This window comes from Venturia canescens, chromosome 6, assembly GCF_019457755.1.
Source record: "Venturia canescens isolate UGA chromosome 6, ASM1945775v1, whole genome shotgun sequence".
Classification (NCBI taxonomy): domain Eukaryota; kingdom Metazoa; phylum Arthropoda; class Insecta; order Hymenoptera; family Ichneumonidae; genus Venturia; species Venturia canescens.
Genome location: NC_057426.1, coordinates 9,788,701 through 9,814,387, shown reverse-complemented (window position 1 = coordinate 9,814,387; position 25,687 = coordinate 9,788,701). Strand labels below are relative to the sequence as shown.

Sequence of the window (25,687 nt, the reverse complement as noted above, 5' to 3'; positions counted from 1 at the left end):
TAAATTCTACGATTGCCTCTATTCAATCGAAGCATCAAATCAATTGAGAGGAAAAAAAGACATCACGGTTCGAGGCCATCACTAGACGTTAGGAGCTAACTCGCATTGTTGCAAACACAGAGAGTAAAGCCGGGTAGGCAACCCTCCGCGGTTGCCAGGAAATATCGATCCTGGCAAACCGGGGACGAGATGCTGTGCTCTGCTCCCACCGCCGCTCTCCGTTTTGTGCTCTCGATGCTCTTGTCTCTTTTAATGTCTCAAATACCTTTTCCTCGCAAACCTTTTTTCCACCAACTGTCTTCGATTCATTGCGAATTTTGTTCTTTCCCTTATATAACCTTCAGTTCGCTGTGGACACTTACATTTGAATTCTCCTGGACACTTGCCCTTTGTAGAAGAGGGAACTTGGATTCGATTTTCCGAACGAGTTGTTTTCGAGTTAATTTAATTTCTCAAGGGTCTTTCCGAACATTTCATCGAGCTATTCTATTAATGAAAATCCTTTCGGAGGATTCACTTTGAGCATGCAACAAAAATTCACTCCCCAGTTTCACTTTCAAACGTTTCCTTCGTATCATTTATTTACCTCCAATAATATCAGTGATATAAACGTAGCTAAATATAATAATTCGATAACAATAAAATTGGAGTGAGGCCGAAAAAATTGTACGCTGTGCTAAAATTTTTCAGAAGATTTTTATGTTCAAAGATTTTCTGATAAAAATGCGTGAAAACATCTATGAGCATTGCTGACTTTTCGAAAATTCAAATTCCCAGACTATTCGGAACGTCGACGAAACGATTAACGAGTTGTCCACGACGTTAAGTGCGAGTTTGACCTTCTTTCAGGATTGCATACCATCCGCGGGCCATTTTTATATAGTATCATATTTGTAGCGTAATTGAGTCCACAGCGTGACAGAGATTTTCACGATACTAAGTTGTATCGTTGATGCTTGTAGGGGCCGGAGGGTGCCCGCATAATGGGGGTTGTGAGGGACCAACAAAAGCCTGACTGAGTCGATTCAGCGTTGTATTGCCTCAGCTGCTTAACCGTCGGTGCTAGACGAAACATTCTGCTGAAATACACAATCAAGGAAGAGGTTGAACGACGAACTTTCCACGTGGTTTTCCAATATTTTTCAAGCAACTTGCCCATTCCATATGGATGAAAACGTTTGGAATACTGGAACAAAATTTATTTCGATTTGAACTTCACACGCGTGTTACGAAAATTCACAAGTTTTTAATGCTCCATCAAACGTTTTTATTGCTCGAACAGTTAGAAAAAACGCTTCATATCTTTTGGATGTTCATCTTTATTGGCAGGAATGGACAATCGAGTGCTCGTGATTTTTTACAACTATAATTGATCCCCACAGGAAATAGTTGTTCCACTGACATCGTAGACATCATCCGGTCGCAGCCTCTTCAAGAGAGAATACTTGACGCTTTTGCATAAACTTACGTACTGTGCCAATTTTGATCTCAAATCAGAATCTAAATAATGAAAGCCTTTATGAAACGATGAATTATGCAGGGCATTCGTGTCACGCGAAACGTCGGCGTGGTTCGGTCGTGTCGACCTTCCTCGACAGCCGTGACGTCGATCTTCACGAATTTCGGGAATACAAACTTTATTCGGATTGTGAAGTTTTTTTTTCTCCCGCACATTGGAATCGAAGAATTGGTCGTTGGAGGAGTCGAGAAATGGGTAAAAATGAATGTGTCTCGACGTCGACTTGAGGGACGAATCGAGTTTTCCGGAGCCAGCAAAAACATCGCGGGGATTTTCTTCTCGCGAAACTCTATTCCCGCAACCGCGTGGATCCGAAGGGTCTAAGTCGCTTTCGAAATTTACCGGTAAGTCGCAATTTTTGCTTTGAGAAAAAAGCTTTTTATCACGAATTCTGCAGCAAGCCTCGGGCTCGCCGTCAATCTTTCGGGGGAGACGAGAGCGCGGACTTTTTATCGATGAAAAATGGCCGAACCCGGGGACTTTTTTGCGGGGAATAAAATCACTGCCACCGGCCAGTCTGACAGGCTGCTCCTTCATGAAGTCCATCTCACCGGACGCGTTTGATGGAACGCCTTTGGAACGCGAGCACGAGTCAATCGACGTCGAGTCATTTTTCGAAAAATCTGAATCCCTCGAAATCGACTCGAAATTCGAGGAAGACTTTTTCGATCTTTTCGATGAGGAATACAAGAGTCGGCACACATCCTCGCCCTCGCAGGCCCTTCCAAGGCTTTCTGAGACGAACGATCCCGAGGCGGGGGTTGAGTTCGAGGCGCTATGGGACTCCCATATAGTTCGACAACATTTTCTCTCGAAAGGCAAACGGTCGGTGGTTTTCCCGATGGGGACACTCACCCGGTATTTTTTGTTGGTCAATACCGTTTTTGGGGTGTTGGTCGATTTGTCCCGCTCCAAAAGGATCCTGCGAAGTTTCGTTTTTATCAAATGTCTCATCCGGTCGATGGAACTCGACGAGAAAGCGTAACAAAGACGACCGTTGATGACGGAGCGGGGAAATCCGGTAGCGTTTCGAGGCGACCTCGACGGATCTTCGCTCCTACGAGATGGCATTCTCAAGTTTTTTTCGTAACAGCAATTGTGCCTCATTGGCTCGTGGAATTCCCTCGGCCGATAATCCTCGCGGATTATTCTCTTGCCTTGACTCATCGACCGCTGCTCGAATTTCCTGTTAGACCACGAGTCAGATTTTATCGGGTCCTCGTACAGGCTCGTATTTCTCATGTTGGAAATAACCCTTTCGAAGGGAGGGACATAGTCCCTGAATTCCGATGGCTGTGCCGGTGAATGCGCCCTGCTATTTGTCTCGTCGGGCCATCCATCGGTGCTATTTTCCTCGGAGGCTTGATTTACTCGCATTTCCTGCTTGTCAAGATCAACGGATCGACATTCGAGTTGTCTCGATGACGAACCAATGCGAGATTCTAGAGTCTCGAAGTTTGCCAAGTTTTTCGAATTAAGGGCCAAGGTTCTGACGCTCTTTCTATCACTTTTCCTCGTATTATTGATCAAGCCATCCGATTCCGGGCAGAGTTCTATGGATATGTTGATCCTCTGACTTTTCGGCCTCGGAAACTTGGCAGGAAGCTGCGGAGCACACTCGCACATTGATTTTTCACAGAATTCGTTGATTTTCGAGGCGTCATCGAGCCGACAAGATTCCGGTGCGTTCAGCTTCACTTTGTCGAGCGACCTTGACGCGTCCTTCACTGGTTTTCTAAATTCTCGACTGTCAGCCTGCGTCTCGGTAGAATTAAATTCCATTTTATGGGGTGGAACGAATGAGGCGTTGTAACCTTTTTCTGGGGTTTGATTCCAAACGTCCCGATTTCGAGGTTCACGTTTTGAAGGATTTAACAGCTTCGATGCCACCTGGTCGAGCCGAAATTCGCTGGAATAGTGGAAATCACTGTCTTTGGTCCGAGAATGAGGCTTTTCTTTATTTGCGCATGTACAATCCGCGGGACACCCACAGTCAGCTGGCACATAGGAAAGTTCTGCTTCATTTTGAGCTGGAATCTTCGTAAAGGATTTTCCACGTTTTGAATCGGCCTCAAGAGATCCGCGTCCACTTTCTAAAGCAGCTTTCGTCGCTACGTTGAGCAAACTGGCATCGATGAGAGCGCCGGAATTTTGGGAGTTGAATGAACAGGACAATTCATTCGGGGCACTTTGCTTCTTCGCTGGGGAATCTTTGATGTTCTTCGCGAGAGGCTCCGATGATTTCTCTTCATTTTCAACGATCGTGTTTCCTTCGACGGAACAATGGACGGGCTGCTCGATAGGAAAATTGCAAGGGCAAGCTTCGTTATTCATCTTCTCACGCAACGACTCCATCAGAGATCCGTTGTCGGACAGATTTTTTGATATTTTGGGTATTTGGATTTCTGGATCGATCGACTCGATCGGAGGTTCTCGCGGCAACTGATCTCCGGATGTTTTAGGTATTTGGATCGTTGGACCAATCGATTGCATCGAAGATTCTTTTGGTAAGCGATCTTCGAAGGTTTTAGAAAGCCGGACGTTTGGGTCCAAGAATCGTAGCGAAGGTTCCTTTGGCTCTGGATTTTTGGACGGCTCCTGGCCCGGAATATTTGATGCCATTGATTCAAGCCAAGATTCTCTCGGTGCTGGCAGGTCTGTGAAAGCTTTGGACAGCAGGCGTTGTCTACGTTGGAATTCTACCTCAGATGTTCTTGGTGCGAGGACTTGGGGTGGTTCGGGGCTCTGGATTTTTATATCGACCGATAGAATCGAGCGCTCCTTCGGTAACGGACCGTTGGGGATGGTTTTTACTCCTTCTTCAAACGAATCACGTGTCATGCAGGGACACGTTTGATCTTCAAATTCTAAAGCAGTTGATTGTAACCGGTTTTTCTCCAAAGAATATTTTCCTTCGATGCCTTGATTCGTGCTGAATCTATTTTCACGGTCACCGTTTTCCGGATTCTTGGGAGAATAATTGACTGTACTTTCGAATGATCCGTTACAGGTGCACGTTTGATTTTGGAAATAATCAGAATCGCGAGGCTTTGAAGAATCCTGTCGAGTCGATTCACTCGAAACAGTCTTCAGCATTTCTTCTTTTTGGTCATTTCTCGAGACACCGGGCTCAACGTTATTAGCACTTGGGTTTGTTCGATCGAATTGGCGATCCGCGGTATTGCAATTACACGTTTGGTCACCGAGTCCGGTTAACGAAAGTTCCTCATCGACTCGTCTCCTCAAGTGCGTTAACTTTTCAGGTTCTAAAGCCTCAGAAAGACGAGGCTCGGCTTCAATTTTTTCTGGGAATTTTTCTCCCATACCGAGATCATTTACACCCAAATGATGTTGAGGATTTTCGGGAGTCAAATCCGAATCTCCAGAATTTCCATCTTCCATTATTTCGGACAATTTGCTAAAGGACGAATCTCGAGACCGACTTCCAGATTCGTCTTCGGATCGGTTGATGAGTAGTCGATCCGTCAACAAACAAACTTTACAACCGTTGGGCTCGCGCTTTGTTACTTTGAAGTCTAAATGATTCGGACACTTTTGACAGTGGAGAATGCATCTTTTCACCTTGTTTTTGTCGATTTTAATGAAAACCTCGTTTATCCGGCGACAGATGTTGAGTAAAGCGGCTCGGAATTTTTTTTTCCTCGTTATGGATGCCAGTCCTCGAATGGCCGAACCAGCCTCCGCAAAATGGGAAGTTAGCTTCTCATATTCACAGGGTAATGCTAATTTCGATAATTTCAATGAAGTTTGTACGCTCTTCGAATTTGAGCAACACGCTTCCGAAAGTTTCAGTTTTAAAATCTTCCCCTCCCAGTCGCTCTGCAGTGAATTTTTCAATCTATAAGTCGGACAGTTGAACGGTCTGCACGAGAAGTTCCGGGCTACCGATCTTTGCCTCTTTCTCTCATTTCTTTTCGATTTCTCGCTGACAATCGAATCCAAACCCAGCCAATTTTCAACCTGTCGCTTTGTTTCGTCGCTGTCGACACGAGTATCCGAGCTATCATAAACAGGTTGGGAATCCTCCGAGCCTAATTCCTCGACGGGTCGCTTCAAGGGCCTTCGAGACTCTGCTTCTTCCTTCGTGTAATAACAACTTATCGATCCGATCTCAACGTCCAGATCACTGTGATCATCGTTCGAGTCGGAAAGCTCTTCGGATATCGATCTTGACCTACCGAGGTCGAAGGTAACGAAGCAATGAAATATGAGAAATATTGAAAAAGTGAAAAGGCCTCGAGACACTACTGCGCGGCTTGAAAAAACGTCTTTTCGTGTCCCTGAAAATCACACTTTGTTGAAATCTTTGAATATTTTGTTGAATACGTTCAAAAACATGTTTCGTTTTCAATATTTTTCGTTTTCGGTGATCGAATCGCGTTTTGGGGTGACGGAAATTTTTGAAAAATCATTCCAAAGTTTTTCCTGGAACGATTTTTTCGAAAACTCCCAATCGGTATTTCACCGAGCCACACGAAGTGTGTGACGTTTTTATTTGTGGCCCCACAGGAGTGATCCGAGGCCTTGAGGGCGACAGAGCAAGACACACGTGTTTTCTCTACTCTCGATCCAATAATCCCGCTCGTTCATGTAATTCCATACAGCCAAATATCTCAAGAAATCTTTCTCAATTCCTAACTCGTCCAAATGTCGGCCGATCTTGCTGAGTCGATTGTTCAGAATAATTGAGTTGAGAAAACAATCTACAAAGCCATCCTTAATCAAGAATTTAATAGCCTGGCTGAGAGTGTTTTGAGAAACTTCTCCCACGTTACAGTCGGTGCGAAAGGCATCAACCGGTGCACGCAAATTCGATCCTGCCAGCACATCCAGAGATCGCCTCTCGCCGGAACAATCGGACGATTGTCCTGCGCCTTTTTGATAAAAGAAAGCTTCGAGACAGCTGTAAATCCGGGGCTCCAAGCTCGGTACGAAAAGCGCGCGAACCGTTTCAACATAAGTATCATATTTTTCGAGGTTATAAAAGTTCCCGGTAGCTTCGTCACTTTCGGGGGTGCTCTAAAAAAATCGAGCGTAATAAATCACTTGACTAATGGAGAGAAAATTATTTCGCGCTTGTGCTCCAAACCTCCTAACCATTTCAACCATCAAATTTCCACCGAATGGAAATTTCGTTGGTTATCCAACACGATTTTCGGCGTCGCATGTTTTCTTCGGAATTTCCATGATCGTTAAACTTTTGCACGAACCGATCCGATTTCGAAGAACTCGAAATCTCGTTGTCACGAACATTTTCAAATATTTATCAATCACACGTCACTCCGGTCACTTGAAGTGTGTCACTTGCGAAAACAAATCGACTTTAAAACCGTACTTTACAAGAATCATTTTCTATTAATTTCGTATCATTATACACGATACTAATCATTTTGGATAAAAGAATTAAGTTTTACTCAAAAAATATTTTTGAACTCACGAGCCTCGTTCCGACCTCCGGTGGTCAAATATTCAACTGCTCAAAACCAGTCGCTGTCTGGGCTTTTCTATAACTATGTATATCAAAAATGGAGCCTCATTCCCAGTCAGTTTGCTAGACCACGCCCCCGTGATGTTTTCCAATAATTTAAATGTATTAAAAACTGGAACCCTCGCCTTAGAAATTATGCCACCCTTGTGGCTCGTCTCTCGCATAACTTTTTGTGCATTGAGAAAAAAAATCGTTGCAGCAACTGAATGTCTTTGGTTGATATTTTTGTTGCTCGATCTGTCTAACAACCGTTTGCGATAAATAAAGTTCATATACGTCCGAATCACCAAATTTTTTTTTATGTAAATCAACTAAACGTGTGAAACCAAATCTTTTGTTCGAAGAACTCGGATGAACATTTGTTTATTTCTACTCAATTCGCGTACGCTTTTATCATATATTTATTTGAATATCAAGTACCGAAGCATCTAAATAGTTTTGGTGAGAATAATAAATATTTTGTACATCGAATCATACTGGTCAATACAACTCAAAATTCGTTGAAATGTATTATTACTTTATCCAACGATTTGTGGAAAATGACAAATAATTTTGACAGACAATATCTTATCGACGACGAACCAATTAAATTCACTGTACAAATGTCTACCTCGAAAGAAAGTTCAGTACATTTTACGTATAATTTAGTTAAACAGATTTGCTTATTTCTCAACTACCCAACTAAATTTCTGCCCTATCAAATAGTTGATTTTCTGTATTTCAATTTTCATCGGACGAAAAACTTTTTCGTACGTGCTTTATGCTGCATTAACGAACGACAATCGAGTAAATGAATAGTCCACAAAAGTGTACATCGCATAAAACTTTTGTCTATTATTTTTCCAGGCGAGACGTTCGTCACGATCACTTTGCTCGGGTAATTTTCAAATTCATCGTAACTTACGACCAGATTTGGGCTCCCCGTGAAAAAAGCTTTTCGAAAAGATTGTTTTCTCGCGGTGGCCGGGAGAAATGGAAGAGATGCGACCCTCTTTCGGGGCATATATCTTGACGCGAGTGTGTAGAAGTGTATATGAAGCGACGAGTGCCCGTATACATTCAAGGTACACAGGGTGGGTGAAATTGAGGGTCCACGGAGCATGCTAATGTGTTTTACGTCGAGTGGGTGCCGAGGGGACGAGTTGCTCTCGAGTTGCGAAAAGAGCGAGATGAGAGAAGCTCGGGAAAGAGGAAAAAAGGCTGATTGGGTGATAGGAGGAGGGGAAAGGTGAAGGGAGAAGGTATTCGTGCGGGTTGAATATGCGCGTGCTTTTTCGCTTACATTGAAAATGCTCAGGCTCGTATACGGAGGCGGAGAGAGCGAATAGAAACGGTACGTGTGAATTCGTGTGCATTTATCGAGGTAAAAAAAGCATTGCGTGGATGAGGCGTCATTAGGCGTGAAAATGATGTCGAATGGGCCCTTTCCATCCCCGTTTACCCGCACAAAAACCTGCTGTGCATGCGCCTGTCTCTTGGTCCCAAGGCATGATTCGGCGCTGGCTGACGAGAGAACTCGTTCCAGACATTTTTTCTTCCGCTGCGAAGTAACTCACGCTCTTTCTGTGAGTCAGAAGTTAGTAGAAAGGAACGCGTGTGCTCTTGTTCTCGCGGAGATGGGAAAGAGATGGAAATATTGGAAGCTCTACATTTCGAGGCGCGTTTTGCGAGTGGGAGACGCGAGAGGGTGATCCATTGAGATAGTAGCCAGAAACCTCCGCTCTTCTCGCGAGGGGATCAATACTCGCGACGACGAGAAACCTCGCCGAGAAAACGTTAAACTCGCGTGTTTTTGCTCTTCCCCTCTCCCTCTATTTTTCTCTCCTTCCATCTCGTTGTCCAACCATCTTCATCTTTTATCGCGTCCCTCTTTTATGCGTACAACTTGTACGGATACGTCTCGTGGTTTGACTCGTTATGACATATACATTTGCTGGCTTCATCCCTTAAAGACTCCCGTCGCAGTTCAGTCTGGCCATTTCTGTTACCGCATATTCCTCCAAAACTCGGTGCTGGCGGATCATTGAGATAATGGTAAACAGGAAATTGCTGAAGAAACTTGGACGGAATTCCGAGCACGTACTTCGTTTACTTTTATCGAGGCTCTCGGGCTCGCGTCTAATTAAAATATAACGACACTTTCGAGCACTGTAACTGAGCCAGTAATTTTATTTCTTTCGATCTCTCCCAACGGTTATCGCCCTTATTCAGGGCCCCTGGAAAATTCATTATCACAACTCTTAATTTTATTCGTGTGCATTCACATGCTTTAAGAAACACTTTACGGCAGGACCGAAGGTTCGTATTTTATGGGTGTCTAAATATTGGGTCGATTTTTACATCGTAATTAAAGATATCGTCACTTTAAATTAATGTCACAGTTATTTATTCGAAATTGTAAATACATTTTTTCAACTTATCTTTTGGTGAATGAAATTACACGTCATTTATCAATCGGGGATCAGTCACTGTGACCAAACCCGAAATTTCATACGTCCCTGGCGAAAATACCATAGTTTTTTATGCCGAAATAAGCAAATGTGAAGTTATATACGAGTGCTCGTTACCAATTTCGTTCAATCTTTAACGTACTATAATTTTATTACTAGTAGAAGACAATCGTCTCGAATTTTTTCTCAAACCTTCATTTTATATCTCATTGTTATCCTGTGTATTTTTCCTCATATTTAAACACGTTTATTTCAATAGTCAATAAGACGAAGCTTTTAAAATTTGAGATGCGCGTCAGTCGACTGCTCATTTAATTAAAATCTGTGTGAATTTCAAGACTTTCTTAAGAAAATATTTTCGTGCATGAGCTACTTTAAAATCTTTTAAATTACTGAACGATGAGATGAGAATAGAACTGGAAAAATTGTTCGAGTCAAGTTTTCACGGAGGAACTTTTTTTTCAAGACACGCCAACGAGCAATTTTTCCGAGATTCCATTCCTTCAATCGTCTTCCACTAGCCTTTTTTCAAAGATATTTGCATCATTCCATCTTCAGACGCTGTGAAATTTTGGAAAAATCGTTCAAAATTTTCAACCACTTCTCGTTTCGAGCGAGCATATTTCAGCGAAATTGCAGTCGTACGAAGGAAAGTAAATAATTTTTCCATTTTTTTTCTCATTGCGATTGCATAATGAAAAAAAAAAATAAAAAATAAAAAAAAAAACGGTCGTCGACGCGGCTCCGCGAGGTTATTCGTCCACCCGGAGAATTCCACGAATCGTTTACTCCCGGTTGACACGCATCTTTCGAAACATGCACAAATATATATTCACGCGTACGAGTGTGTCATGCACGTATGGCCTCACACGCGTATCGAGGAATCTTAGGGATGAGAAAAAGGAGAGCGGAGAGGTTCGAAACGAGAAATTCTCGAGGCTGTACGAACCAGTCTGACCACACGCGGATGATACTACTTAAGCGTGTCAGGCTCGCAGGCGTCTCGAGGGAATCGTTTAAATTTTTACGATCTGTAAAATCCTCGGAATGGGAAAGAAAAAAATGGTGATAAAAAGTGCATCGGTGGCTCACTTTTGTTGGAGTTTTAACCAGAACGACCCAGAGCTGGAACGAGAGAAAAAATCAATTGTATCTTCGGCCACGGCGTCGATGATAAAATTCGATAAAAATTTGCGGTACGAAATTCGATTAGCTCAAAATAATTGTGAGGCAGGAAACGAAAATTTTGGTAAGTTTGAAGGGATCGCGCGGTCGCATCCATCCTGAAAATATGTACGACACAAATCGACGTTTCCGAAGGGGGAAACTGAAAGGGCGAACAGGTCGGACGCATTTCTCTCTGTAACGAGGCCAACCCGGTGGTCCTTTGATCTTCGCCTCCACCGGAGTTGCCGAGCACCGCAACATAATACGTTTTGCCGCCCACCGTTTGTCGCTTCGCAAACATATCCAGTTTTCAACAAACAACACGAAATTCAAAGCTTTTCAGGGATTTGACTTTTCGAACGAACTACTTGAGGTTTTTCACGAAAAACCTTTTGTCAATAAAATATAGTTTTTCGATTTTATATTATTTCTCAGGGTTTCAACGACTACGAAAACGATGGCGGAGATTACAGAGTAACAAGTTTAATGAGAAAATTGACCTGAACGTTCCGTCGATTATCAAGCAACCGAAAATATGATTTAAGGTCGAAAACCTTCGAGCCAATACCCGTTGATCGAAACTCTTCCTGTGGTGATCACTAAACTATTTACGTTCGTTCGGTAATTAAGTTAGAAATCGAGGAAAAATTTACTCGTCTATTTTCTCGAAGCACGAGAACGAATTTCTGTTTATCGCCAAAAGTGACGAAATGATTGAAACGAAATTTTGGAATTTAAGCAATTTAGAAATTTCGGTTAGTATTTCAAGTTGAAAATTCGTTCGAGGGGCATTACGCGAGTTTAGAAATACGGCAGAGCAAAGGAATCCGTGGCTGTGCTTGTTATTTATTTTTTATTCGCGGTAGCAATAAAGAATTTTTTTATGATCCATGACGACGAGGCATTCGCGCTTCGTATTGAAGCCGCAGGAGCGATTGGGCTGGCGTTTTTTTCTTCTCGAGGGTGGGTTCGTTGCGCGAAAAGCTGTGGGCGATCAATACTTTGATACTAAATGTGAACGTTGATGGCGCCGTGTATCTTTGACGAGTACGCAAATGCTACACGAAAACGTTACAAGTTAGATACTTGATCGTTTCCATCCTCAGTGAGTGAATATCGTCCTTGACAGTAAAAGGACATTCGATCAGAAAAAAATATTCGTTTTAGCATCAACCGTGTAAGTGGCCGATGGAAAATAATTTCGCATTTATTAAATTACTTGAATTTTTTGAATTTTCGCATTTTTTGTGTCTCGAATGATTTCTATGGAACGAAAACCAAAGTTCTTCAATTGTCATTGAACTTGAGTGATTTTTACAGATTCTACTGAAATGCCCACCATCCTTTTTGTACTCGGCCTTCTGGCAGCTCTTGCCACAGCTCAAGGGACCATGTACATGCCTCCAATTAAGGTAATTCATATTAAATAAATTATAACGAATAAATCGAAGCAGCAATTTGATGTTTAAACTCGTCAAATCGATTCAGACATGTCAGTGATTTATTTTCTATTGTAATTCAAAGTTTTCTTTCATCAGATGTTAGAAAAAAAGATTTGCTTTTGTGCACCTTCCCGGGAACCTGTGACCGCATATGTTTTATCAGAAACGTTTATAATCAGAGATTTCCATCCCGGAACCCAAAATCAATAAGACACGAAACCTTGCGAATTCATCTCCGAATCTAATGAGCTGTCAAAAGTAATTGAAAGATTTTATATGAATGGAATTAAAGAGCAATCTGTGTCGTGATTGTCAGACAATGGCGGATCCATTAACGAAATATTGAAAAAAAGCTGCTCAATAAGTAAATCGATTGATGAATGAAATAATTTTTTTTAAAAAAAATAAAAGAAAATTGACCTGATTTCAAGGAAGAAAATGCGTCATGAATTTTGGAGTAGTGATCGAAAATTTAACGATCGACAACTAAATTACCTTGAACAATCGATCTTCCGATTTGATATTGTGGTTTTCGCCTCGAAAAGGCAAAAAGTTTGGAAAAGTTCTCGATCGAGAGAGATTAATGTCGAAATTCGTTTTTATGAAAGGACGAACACCTGTTGACGGAGATGCTGTTACGAGACTTGATCGACCGGATGGGAAACGAGTTGGCCGACGCCGCAGACTCTTATTTCGAGTATCAGGATGGCTCGAGGGTGCCCAACGATTATGAAAAGGTCAAAGAAATACCGGCGGAGTTGCCGATCGATTACGAGGGCATCGAAACGCTGAATCCCAACCCGAGCATAAGAGATCAAGAGTATCTACGTCACAGTACTCTCAACGCTCATCTCCATCAGAACGAAAATGGCAAAGGCAGTCACAGAATTCAGCTCGCCGGCTTCAAGGGCGTCAAAGATGACAAAACTGAAAATAGTCTTCCGGCTTATTGCACACCGCCGAATCCCTGCCCGATCGGCTACACGAGTGAGACTTTTTTAAACTCGGCAACCGATCTCGAAGGACACGAAATATTTCGAGTCTCTTAAGCCCAAGTTTTTCCTATCGCAACATTTTCGATGCGGCCCTTGGGAATTGAAAATTTTTCGAAAATTTTCAACTTTCAAGGGAAGGCTTATTAAAAATATGAAAACTTGAGTAATTCAGAGGTTTCGTGACATTTTTCCCGAAAAAATTGATGCTCCGTCAGATCAATGATGCGCTTCGTTCCAAATCGACGAAAAATTCGTGAAACTTATATGTAAAATCGTTTTTGCGTAGGTGAGAATCACTGTATCGTTGATTTCGAAAATACTGCAGCTTTCAGTAGAAACTTTCAAGGTGCACAGGACTGTATGTGCGACACGGAACACATGGTCGATTGTTCACAAAGTACCGCAAACGAGCCAGGTCTTTCGGGAGTTCGTTTGGCAAAGTCCGATTTTGATCAAATTGTCGAACAATTTCAGGTAATTAAACTATTCATTTTTCAGTGTTTTTTTTTAGCAAAAGGTCGAAATTTCTCGAGACTCTGCTTCCAGGATTTTCCCTCCTTCTCAATTTTTTATAAGACAAATTTTCTAATTTTCATTGCACATTCATTTTTCAGGACGCCAATCCATTTTTCAGCGGTGAGAAATTGCCGATAGCAGCGAAGAAAGGGATACACGTTGTTTTCTAAAACAAATTAATCGCCAAATCTAAACGTATATATTTATCAAAAACTCATTTTACAGAAAACAATTCGCTCTAACGATTCCTTCTCACTCCTCTTCGATGTTAGATCATAACCGAAATTTCGAAAGGGTGAAAACCAAAATAAATCGCTCGTAATTCTTCGAAATTACTCAATGTATCAAAAATATCGTTATTTATATGAAAACTATGAAAACGACGAATAATTTTTATTCCTCAAGTTTTTTTCCATCGTTACACCATATTTCGAGTTTAATTGTGTAACAAAACACGAATCTATTGAAAATACTATTGATTTTTTTCATTTTTTGATGAAACCCCCTGTTGAAAATACCAATACGACTGCATAGGGTGAACAGTGAATAGAGATTTTTTGAAATAACTCGTTTTCTAATGATTATTATCTTTTTCTCAAACATAAAGTAAATATTTTATTTGTGTGTTATTTATGATGAATATTTTTTTAAAAAAATATATATTTATAAACAGAATGTACGTGTCTTGTTGTTACGTTGAAATATATGAATTTTATCACTGTAAATCTCAACCAAGTATTCAACAATAAAAATACATATAATAAATATATTTGAACTAAATTTTTTTAACCCTTACTAGTCACGCCTCAAGTTTCTGACGTAATAGTCACACGGGGTCCAAAGTACCCCACTCACTTTGGGGGACGATAAATAATTGAAAAACTGTAAAAAAAAAAAAATAAAATAAAAATACTGCAATGTATTTTGAACCTTTAAGAAACGTCCATAACGATTATATTCTATTCGTGTTATTTTTAATATTAAAAAGAATGTCAAAGAAAAGAATGCAGGAAAAATGACTTTTTTCACAAAAATTGATGTAGAAATCGTAATTTTCAATTAAAAAAAAAATCAACTCGTTCTATAAACCTGAGAAATCACGCTTTCAGGTAGTATATTAATTAAATTTGTCACAGTGGGGTGGATCGGACCCCGGATCTTCGTACGGTCTGACTTGATCGACTACCAAAATTAAACTAACGGGCCCTTTCAAATAATAACGATGAGGCTCTCTTCTCGAAGGTTTGAACTATCGACCGAGGGCGCCACAAGTCCCATTTTCTCGAAATTTCTATTTGGTATCGTCGATCGAAAAATGGCTGGGGTCCAATATACCCCGTGTGACTATTAAGGGTTAAATAACAAGGAATTTCGTAGGAATTTTTTTCAATAATCAGAGCCCAAGTTAAAATGTTTACCGGAAGAACTTTAGCTAGGTAAAAAGTCGAAATATCTGAAGAATCAACCCAGTTCACTGTCCAAAAACCATAAAGATGTAGCACGAATGAAAGTACAAGGTGGAAATTTACTTCCGCAGCTCGACTTGTAAATTTTCTTTAAAAATATTTAAGGAACATCATGTGTAACTTTTCATTCAAAAAAGCAACTGAAGTTTTTTACTCTTTTGACGACCAAAAAAACGAATAAAATTTATTCTCGCATTAAAATTATGTGTAACTTATTTGTTGAGATTCATAAATTTTTAATATAATGATAGCGGCTTAAATATTTTCGTAGTAAAACCGTCAGGCTAAATGTGACAACAGCCATTTTCTAATTATATGCGTATACGTATCAATATTTTAAGGCAGCTGGCTCACGGTGTTGTCAAACCTTCCACCGTTTATGTCGTTATTACTCGTTAACCTCAAACAAGTGTTTTTCTTTTTCCATTCCCAAGTGATTTTCACCGGTAACAAGGCTTTCTCAAGACATCATTGGTATCTAAAAACATTCTACTTCCTTATTCTCGTTTTTGGCTCTTCAAAGTTGGGAGAATCCTATTTCATTAAATCCAAATCGTCGCACAGGAAGTGTGCCTGCAATGAGAGCCTATGTATAACCCTTAAAAAAATGTGATTTAATATGCGTTTAATAATAATAATTCCCAGAAGAGATGCACGGTGTATATTTCTAGCATTTTTCAAAATTACTGGAATTTTCGATTTCCATTAGATTCACGTGAACTTTCTTCGAAGAATATTTAATCATAAGTTCAAATATTATTTCCACACAGAAAAAATAGTTTGAAGTTTTCACAATTTTATACAGTAATTATTGAAATGTAATTTAATATTTCTAGTGACTTTAACGAATAAAAAGACAAAGATTCTCGCAAAATAACAAATAGGAGTTTGATCTATTTATTATAACTTACAAAATGCGTAAAACTACTGTTGAAAAATATATGATATACAATAAAGCTTAAAAACTATGTGCTAAAAATACACATACTTTTGTTCGTGATTGATGAATGTATAAATAAAACGATGCGTGTTAAATGCTACTGTTCATTGTTTTCTGAAGCTCTTCAATATGGGATGTATATTTGTCAGAGCTTCGTGCAATTCGCTCCTGTTCTTTGCACCTGAAACAGTTGAAATAAAAACCCCCATGTATGTCGCTGTCTTTTGATAGATGAGACATTTGTTCGAGTTATAATTACCTGTTAAAACGATTTTTCCATTAACGAAAATGAGCAAAACTACCCTCGGCATAACCATTCTGTATATCAGACCAGGGTAAAGCTCAGGCTCATAGCTTGAAAATTGGCCATGCATGTGATTCAAATTTTCCAATTTTATCGGAAATTTAAGGTCGCACGTCGCCACGATATTTTGAATCTTAAAATTCAGAAATTTCACCTAAAAAAAAATTTTTCATGGTAAATGCATTTCATCATTCGTATGAAAATGATTTGTGGTACAACAAAAATTCTGCTCTAACTCCATCCATTTTTATAGTCGAGGCAATAATAGAAAAGCAATCTATTAATTGGTTGCTCTTGGTGCAGAAATTTTCAAGTAGAATTCATGAAAAATCCATTGTAACAAGAATTGTTTGAAATGTTTTGAAAGAGATAAAGATGATGAGTATTACCGGAAATCCCAGCTTTTGAATAATCCTAGCAAATTTTCTTGCGGCAAGAAACACATCTTCCTCGCACCTGGCTCCGGTGCACACGAGTTTTCCCGAGCGAAATATGAGTGCGGTAACTCTAGGATTTCTAATTCGCATGACCAATCCAGTAAATCTAGCAGGATTGTATTCCGAATTTCTTGTTCTTGTGTTTATCATCATAAGTTTAAGTTCTGTGCCTAGATCGACGGTTGCAACGACGTTTCTACACATAAAACATTTGCCGTTAAGTATGATCTATTCACAAAATATTTGAAAATAATTGAATCAAAGATACTTACTGTAAACATGGCTCTAAAGTTTCTTTCTGACTTTGTGCCGGCACAACTGCAGCCATTGATGATTGTGGCGGTGCTGCATTTTGTGATGTAGATGGCCTCGGTACATTTGTCTAATAGCAAAAATTGTTGAAAAATGAATTTTAAGTGAATTTGTTCTAGTATTATTCTTCAAAACATTTCGAGAATACCAAATTTTTTGAGACATTAAAAGCAATTGTTACGAAAGGAATATTTCGGGAAACATTTGTTCTCAAGCCTAACGTAACAAATAACGAATCATTAAGTTCAAATGATTACATTTTTTATCCATTATTGGAGAGCTTGTTGGAAAAGTAATTTATTTATTCAGATCTCCGTATGTTAACTGAACACAAAAATATCAAAACATATTTCAATATGAACGATTAATGTATGTAATTATTTTTTGATGCGACGATTAAACGCGAAACGATTAGCGTTTTTCGATACGAAAAAAGCTTCGAATTTCCGATTTTCCACTTTTGCTTAGACCAATAGATATTTTTTCTAGGTTAACTTTCACTTGTTTATCGTATATTGCACACGTGCGATCGACTCGTTGTGAAAAAGATAAAAATGACATGAGTTACCTAAGAAAAAGTCTCGTTTCGTTCATCCTTGCTTCCTTACTCCAGAAGTTCGGTTGAAGGTAAAATTAAAAGAAAAATATTGTTTGTAGAAAAGGTTAGAGATCAATGACTTACTGTAAGTGGCGGTGCCATGCTGCTCTCCTCGGTGACATTTTTAGCAGGGTTGTTGAGTAACCGCTTGAGTTCATTATCATTTTGTGTTAAAGTTGTCATCGTTCCAAAATTTCAATCAACGATGGAATAGTAAAAATGTTAGGACATAAAAATCCTAGCATGTTTTCCGTGTCCGGTGACAGGGACTGGACTCACTGGACTGGTGTCCTGGTGTGAAGAGTGAAAACGATGAAGTTGTCTCGTCGTCTCGGTCGTCTCGACGTCTCGTCGCACTCTGCTGCTTTCGGCTCTCGGCTCTCGGCCCGCTGACGGCGCTGACCGCTGAACGATTTGACGCGAGGCCGTAGAGGAGAGAAATATAGAAACGCACATGCGCAACGCCGTCAGTGCCGTTGTATCTCATATTTTCCAAAGTTTCGTCGGTTTCGTCCCTGTCCCTGTTCTGCTTGCTCATTTCACTCCTTTTTCTGGATTGCCCAAAGACAAATTAGTCAGAGAATAAAACGATTAAACGACTTGTGTATCGATAAATGCTTTATTGAAAAATGAACTTCTCGAGTTGTCATTATTTCACAATCAATTTTCTTTCGAATAAACGATGTTAATTAATCTCCAATTAATTTGTAGTCGCGAATGGCCGAAAAACGTTCCAAATCCTTCGTTATTAACACGATTATCTGTTTATCTTTATCAAGTTACCCGATCACAGTAAATGGGTGAGTCAATTGCACAGGTCGATAAACCTTCTCTATAGCGTTTCATAAAGCGAAGTAAACACAGTAGAGCGTCGCTCGAGGAACTACACATCATATACATTTATCCAAAAACCTTTCCATCGAAAATATTAATTGGGCAACTCTCCTTCGAGCAAGGCATATTCTCAATAGAGTTCTAGGAAATTTTATTCAAACGGAAAGAATCGTACATTTCTAAACGGCTGTGCGAGACCTTCCCCCCATAGAGTTCGCGAGTTATAATCTCTACGGTTTCAGTTTATTACTGGAATAGCCAGGGAGCGGGCAATGCGGGCATCGAATGACCAGATCTTTTGTTACACATTAACCGCTCGGTTTTGTTTGCGAAGCTACGCGGTCGACCGTGTCACCTCTGCGCGCAAAGAATGTTCAACCCCCGCGAACCAATCAAGCTCTTAGTAAACCGATCACCCAATGACAATGTCCGGAGCGATCCTCCCTCTCCAAAGGTAGGTGTGGGAATAACTCTTATAATTTGCGATTTACTAAAATTTTAACAGTGTCTGTCGACTGTCACCCAGTCCAGTCCGTTTCACGTCTCACACTGCCGCGCATTCGTTTGGCGATCGAAATTGTGGAGAAATATTGTAAATATAATTCGTCTATGAGAATAAGATAAAAATTGTTTTCGTTCGAATTTTTCTCATGGATGATTTACAAGAGGCTCTGACACGAGTGAGTGATTCAATCTCCCTCGTCAAATTTTTGTATCGTTTCAAGAAAAAACATAATTGAGTGCCCACATTTTCAGTACATGGTGCGTCGAGTCTCGTTAAGGAAAATTCGTGAACAAAATGGGGAGACTTCGGTGAATCTGCAAAGAAAATATCAGCTGTCGCCTCATCATGGATCCTCGGCAAGTAAGTGAAGAAATTAATTAAGGAAAATATGAGAACGAAAATTAACTAAATAAATTCGTGCCAAAAGTCATTCGAAATATTTCAACGCCGCAGTACGGCAATTAGTGAATTTTCCAAGATTTCGAACTCCGTCAAACGCTTTCATGAAACCGTTGGCATTTTTTTTCATCGAGTACCAGGTAAATGGAATTTTTAATAATAAACTTTAGAGCCGATAAAAAAATATTTTGTCACGACAACTATTTTGATGTTTCTCGAATCCTCGGAGAGGAAAAATCCCACTTCTGTGTGTGTGTGTTTTTTTTCAACGTTTTGGAAATCCATCAGAAAATATATCGATCGAAAGTATTCGATAAAAGATCGCAAAGGCAGGAGTTTGAGAAAATTGAAATATTACGCTTCGGACCGTTCCAAACACTAACTTAATTCCTTTTTTTTTAATATTCGCACAAAAAATAATATTCAAAATCGTTCTAAAAGGCATCGGGAGAAAATGTTGTGAAAAATTGAAATTTTTTCTGTAACTCAGGCAAAGAAGACCAACGTCTTGAGCAGACCGACTACTATTCCCTAAAAACGTCAAACTTCACGCAAAATTCGAGCGGCAACAACGAAAATTTGTTCTCCTCGGGCGACAAATATTCGAGAAGCATAGAAAATTTGTCGACACTCCCAAACGAGGATTCGGACATGAGAGCCTTCGAGTTGAGCAGTGTGAAAGGCTGGAGCAAGCCCTCGAAAAATTCGGCGAATGCCGAATCGAAGAGAGACAATAAAATCGAGGATGGTTCGACGAGCATTGACGACGACTCGCTCGAAGACTCAAGAACGAACGAGGAGTCACCCAAGTTGCTGAGAGTGCGTGAGATCGATTTGGGAATGCCGACGAAACTGGTGACCGAATTACGAAACATCGAAATCGCTGAGAATCGTGCGTTTCTGGAAACGCTTCCGCTCGACGAAAGCCAGTCGTCGATAACGTCATTGACGGAAGTGATCGAAAACTTGGACATTCAGATTAAAAACTTGGAGATGCAAGAGCCCGTTAATTCGGCCCTCGCGACCAAAGCTTTCATCGAAAACGCTGAAAAGCTGTATCCGATTTTGGAGGAAATAAAATTCGAATCGACAGGTTACGCACCGAGGAAAAACTTGTATGCTCAGCTGGAAAATTTGGAAGGCGAAATAATGACTCGTGACGAAAGTATGACGAGAAGAGTGGCCCAGAATTACGAAAGGTTCGTAAACGAAAAAAATCTCTCGATCGAAGAGGCTGAAAAAAAAACGAGGCTCGAGCCCACGGAGAAATTAAGTCGGGACGAAAGTTTCAGAGAGCACGAAGCCTCGGCGTATGACAACAAGTTCGAGGAGGACGGACTTCTCTATCCGGAAACACCGAGAACCTCGAGGAAAATGCCAATTATGGAATCAACGAGGAAATCTCCCCACTCGGACTCAACGAGAATAAAATTTCCAACGCCGAATCGAGTCGATCCCAATTCCATATCGAGCATCGGTATTTCCGGGATCGAGGAGCACGCGGCTTCGAAAAATCGTGGCTTCGAAGGGAACGATCCTTTCGACGCGACGATACCGTACGAAGTTGAACACTTTTTGGAAGAAGCACTCGGCGACGAGATCTTCAACGCGACCAACGTCACTTACGCGACTTGCGAAGGCAGAGAACGTACCGACTCTCATTTCACGGCCAGCGAATTAATCTCCCATGACAGAACTCCGCTGCATCGACGAATCGTCGAAGCCCTTAAACCACCGATGACGGAACCGGTGCGCCAGCATTCCAGGACACTCAATCGATCGATGGAAATCTATCGTTCCTTTTCCCAACGAATCAAAAAGGTGAAGACTGCACTCAACGTGTTTGCGTAGACTTAAAAAGCTTTTTCGTACTTCGTTTCAAAGCCACTAATTATTTTCGTCGTTTTACAAAATCTCGATGCTCTGTTTTCGCCGTAAATTTAAAGAATCGAGTGAGCATTCGTCTACAATTTAAAAGCTCTGAAAATCATCAGTTATTCTAAAATTATCGATTAATCAAAAACACGAATTAACAATTTAAAGATTATTCGAAAACGATAAGAGTAATGAAAATGTTGAAAACTGCAAATGTTTAATTTAGTGTGCATCTGGGGTCAGGTTGACCCCAACATTTTTTTCTCACACGAGTAGCATTTACAGATGAGCATCTCATAAGTAAAACCCCCAATATTAAGAAATCGTTATCCCCTCTCTAAAAGACGACGCTGAAGTTTGCAACGTTGGAGTTCAACGAAACGAACGAAAAAAATATTAATAATTCATTATTTTTTTATTTCACGAATTATTGATGTGGCTTGAAATATGACGAATTGGAAATTCGGCAGGGAACAAAATTGGAGGTTTACTGGAATTATTTGAGAGTTTTTTTAGACCATTTCGTTGGACTCCAACGTTGGAAACTTCAGCGTCGTAAAGTAGGGAGGCATAGCCAACTTCATGCTCCAAAATAAATACACTTTTTCCAACGGTTGCAAAGTGGACTATTTTTTCGAAACTCAAAATTTAATTTTCTACGAGAGATTTAACCGAAAAAGTGCCTTTTACGCGCACTATCAACTTTGAGCACGTTTTTCAACGATGAAAAAATATTTTTTCGGAAATCCGTCTTTGCAGCCTTCAAGTTGGATCAATTCACTGCAAAAAGTGACTAAACCTTTTATTCCGAAAAGCGCATAGTTACCGAGATATTCGATGTCAAAAATGACGACCTGGGCTCAAAGTGACCCCATGTGCACGAAATGTCTCGCTGTGAAGGTGTGCACACTATTTAATTGGAAGGGAACCTGGGCTATTTTATTGACATTGAAATGTAGACGTACAGTGCGCAAAGCCCGTGGCTCGGTTATAATGAAACAAAAATGAAAAATCTTGAGGCTCGATATAATTCCGTTTCAAACTGATTTTCGCACAATAATTATTAATTATTATTTAAAATGGATGAAAAATCATTTGTAAAAGAATCAGTAATCTGTGAAAAATAACGAGACGAAAAATTTCAGAAATTCCGTTCAGGCATAAAAGCTCGAGAGACTCCACCAGCTGTTCCGAGCTTACCTTCCGAGGCGTGCGAAACGGACAAAGTCCGGGAGCTTTTGCAGGAAGTGAACGTGCAGCAGACCCTGATAAATCAAGCGACAAAGGCGTTGAACCTGTGCAACGCGATGAAGGAATTTACCGATAGTTCGGAAAGGATCGAATTGGAGAGGTTATTGTTGCTGGCGGGACTGCGCAAGAACTGCGTTATCGAAGAGATAAAAAAAATAACGAGCTCGGAGGAGAACAAGTTTGAGAGAAACTGCTATGGACAGCGGAGTGAAATAACGCTGAGCGAAATGAAATTAAATTTACGAGAAACGATGGATCGGGAGGGAGACATCGAAGAGATGGTCGATTGGTTCGTTCTCATAATATCGCAAGGCTTCAAAATTTGGGCTACGAGGCCCATGAGTTATCAGCGAATGAAAGATCCGAAAATCTGCTTCCCCGATGTTATTTCGTTACCGGAATTGTCCTCGAATTTCAAGATCCAAGTCGAAGTTTACACGATGAAAGTTCGAAAATCGTCTTTCAATCACGAGGAAAAATACCGGATTCGGAATAAACAGAAGCGGGGCGCGTCTTGCCCACCTTTTTCGAACATTCTCGTTTCTCCCACGAAACTATTCAAAAAAATCGATCGCCCCTGCACCTCGCCGAGAATCCATTACAGTCATCAAGCTTTTGGAAACAAAGCCACTGCCTTCGTTCTTTCGGGATTTGTCGAACTCTTCCTGCACGATTTGACACTTTCCTCGCCTTGGCCGTTAATGCTGGTACGCTGCTTCATCCCATTTTTACTTTTTCACCGTCGCACATATTCGCACTCACAATGAATCGCGTTAGAAAATATCTCACGAGTGAACGAAAATTACGTCATGACCTACAAATTTTTATTTTTTTCTAAACGGACTAAAAATGTATTTTTCTGCCACCGTTTTAAAGATTGGAACGTGCCGATTTTTCAAATAATCGACATGCCGCTTCGATCCGAATCTTGAAAATATTTTGTCTTCGTCCCCTCTCAGGTACCAAACGATTCGATATTGCACGGGACGATAGACTTGAATTTGGCGTGCAGACTTCACTTGTCCGTGAATCACGAAGGTTTCGTCAACGACGGTGACGAGTCCGGTGGTTTGGCAATATGGAATCGACGATGGTGCGTTTTCAAGGGACACACTCTGATGTACTGGAATTATCCGGACGATCAGGAAACGAAGGAACCCTTGAAAATCGTTGATTTGATAAATTGTGTGTCGAGCAGAATAACAACTGCGGACAGAACGATCTGCGCGAAGCCTCGAACGTTGCTTTTCGAGACTGCCAGACCTAGGCATCCGAACGACAGAAACAGTGTGATAATCGAATGTCGATCGAATCGTACCATCATCAGGTAAGAAATCAATGGATTAACATTCGATATTCAGCTGCTTTTTAATTTTATTTGTACTATTGAAACTTGATTTCATAATCGAAACTTGATGCTTCGCTTTGGAGAATCATTAATAACTAATCAATTTTTACGAGTAGTTTGAATTTGTACAAAAATGTGAAATGAATGATGACAAAAGAATAACAAAAATTATTGAGCTTAGCTAATAATTTAATCACTTTTTGGCTCGCTATTTATTGTGTTACTTTAACGCGTTCACTCGAGAATTAAAAAAAAAAACATTTCGCAATTACGTGAAAATTATTTTCAGTCGTAAATTATTATTAAGAGTATGGATCAGTCGACTAACCTCACTTGGAATTTTCGAAATCAAAATTCTTAGACACAGTTTGATCGATTAAAAAAAGGCTCTGTCAGCGTATTTTTGCCATCTTTCCGCGTCCGCTGACAGAGCCTTTTTTTGATTAGTCGAACGACAGCGGAGAATTTTCATTTCGAAAATTCGAGGTGAGGTTAGTCGACTGATCTATGCTCTTAACACGTCGATAGGCACGCTACCTCACCAACGTTCGTTAGTCGTGTGATGAGAGATGGGATGAGAGATTCTCTCATAGCCAATTCCTATGTTACGCTCCCCTCCAACCGCCCCGAACACTACCGAACGGCGACCGAGTCGACCCGAACCACGCGTACCCACCAACCGATTTTAGTCGCGCAGTGAGTGAGACAAGTTTCACGCTGCCCGGCGTTACGGAAGAATAGTACATTATAATACTAGGACGAAAAAGTTTTTCGTACGCGTGTTATACGAAATTTTATATTACGAGGTGCGGAAATGGGGGTTTTGCGTACGCGAAGCGTCCACTAGGACGAAAAAGATTTTTCGTCCTATAGTGTTATAATGTACTATTTTCTTCCAGAAAAAAATTATTAAAAAAAATGTTATGACTACTATTCTAAATTACAATAATTGAACAAGTAGAAAAAAAATTGAGATTGTTCTCCCATTTTTCAAGATAGTGTCCTAATACCTTGAAAAAAAAGCACGAGAGAAAATCTCGTAGCGCGACTATCGACGCGGGTTCATAATAATATAAAAATTTAATTTCCAATTATTTTATCAGTTGCAACGACATTTCAAAAGTTTTATTTTATTTCAAATTCATTGCTTTCTAATGCATTTTCCAATCCAAGAAAATCTGAAAGTACAATTTATATAATTCCAATAAACAATAAACCGTTATTTGTTTTCAATTTCAGACACCTAATGTCCCTGGACAGTACTAATGAACTCATGGAATGGTCAGCCAAATTGAATCACGTGATATTGGCACTACGCGAATGGAATGTTATACACCCGGAAAACGATCCTCAAGTTTCGGACCTTTAATACTGCGATTACTACAATTATAATTTTCCACGGTTACGACGAATTTAAGAATTGACTTGTTTTTTCAAGGAATCATTAAACTGACAAGTATTAATGTTTTTTGTTATTCGTTTATGACATGAACATTTCGAAGTGCGTGCGTTTTTTTGTTGTTGTTGTATTAAAATGGTACGTTTTAATATTATATCTTATTAACGCAGCGGAAAAATACAAGAATCTAGTTATATGTATGAAGTTTTGCGAATGAATTTTTATATCAAACATATATAAGCATATATGTGTTACGCATCAAAATTATGAAATAAAGAAATTTTTGAAATGATTTCCGACGTTTTTTCTGTTTAATGGCCAAAACAAGATATCATCAAAAAAATGAGGAAGAAATAATAAAACAGAACAGTGTTTGCCATTTCACGAAAAAATCTGAACCAAAAATAGGTACTACGGTACT

At 40.1% G+C, this 25,687-nt stretch overlaps 3 protein-coding genes across 7 annotated transcripts; 2 read left to right on the top strand and 1 right to left on the bottom strand.

Annotated features, from left to right (window-relative positions):
• The first annotated feature begins 11,663 nt into the window (after positions 1 to 11,663).
• On the top strand, positions 11,664 to 14,365 carry 7B2 (Secretogranin_V domain-containing protein 7B2). Its single transcript, XM_043420939.1, has 5 exons — positions 11,664 to 11,822; positions 11,966 to 12,057; positions 12,696 to 13,074; positions 13,369 to 13,556; positions 13,697 to 14,365. Exons 2-5 carry the CDS (start codon positions 11,977 to 11,979, stop codon positions 13,766 to 13,768), a joined length of 720 nt encoding a protein of 239 aa, XP_043276874.1. The 5' UTR covers positions 11,664 to 11,822; positions 11,966 to 11,976; the 3' UTR covers positions 13,769 to 14,365.
• A 1,562-nt stretch (positions 14,366 to 15,927) lies between these two features.
• Positions 15,928 to 18,016, bottom strand: LOC122411865 (TATA-box-binding protein). Of its 2 annotated transcripts, XM_043420938.1 has the most exons (5): positions 17,740 to 18,010; positions 17,018 to 17,127; positions 16,698 to 16,941; positions 16,264 to 16,462; positions 15,928 to 16,185 (listed from the first exon to the last, which is right to left on the bottom strand). In XM_043420938.1, the coding sequence occupies exons 1-5, from the start codon at positions 17,836 to 17,838 to the stop codon at positions 16,109 to 16,111; spliced, it is 729 nt and encodes a 242-aa protein (XP_043276873.1). In that variant the 5' UTR covers positions 17,839 to 18,010; the 3' UTR covers positions 15,928 to 16,108. The 2 variants fall into 2 exon arrangements, with proteins under 2 accessions (XP_043276873.1, XP_043276872.1); XM_043420937.1 differs by having other exon boundaries at positions 15,928 to 16,462; positions 17,740 to 18,016.
• Positions 18,017 to 18,380: 364 nt separating this feature from the next.
• Positions 18,381 to 25,559, top strand: LOC122411862 (uncharacterized). Of its 4 annotated transcripts, none has more exons than XM_043420933.1 (8): positions 18,381 to 18,455; positions 18,824 to 18,943; positions 19,246 to 19,354; positions 19,884 to 20,592; positions 20,680 to 21,214; positions 22,414 to 23,226; positions 23,479 to 23,846; positions 25,107 to 25,559. In XM_043420933.1, the coding sequence occupies exons 2-8, from the start codon at positions 18,860 to 18,862 to the stop codon at positions 25,234 to 25,236; spliced, it is 2,748 nt and encodes a 915-aa protein (XP_043276868.1). In that variant the 5' UTR covers positions 18,381 to 18,455; positions 18,824 to 18,859; the 3' UTR covers positions 25,237 to 25,559. The 4 variants fall into 4 exon arrangements, with proteins under 4 accessions (XP_043276868.1, XP_043276867.1, XP_043276865.1 ...); XM_043420932.1 differs by having other exon boundaries at positions 20,668 to 21,214; XM_043420930.1 differs by having other exon boundaries at positions 19,884 to 21,214.
• Positions 25,560 to 25,687: the final 128 nt, after the last annotated feature.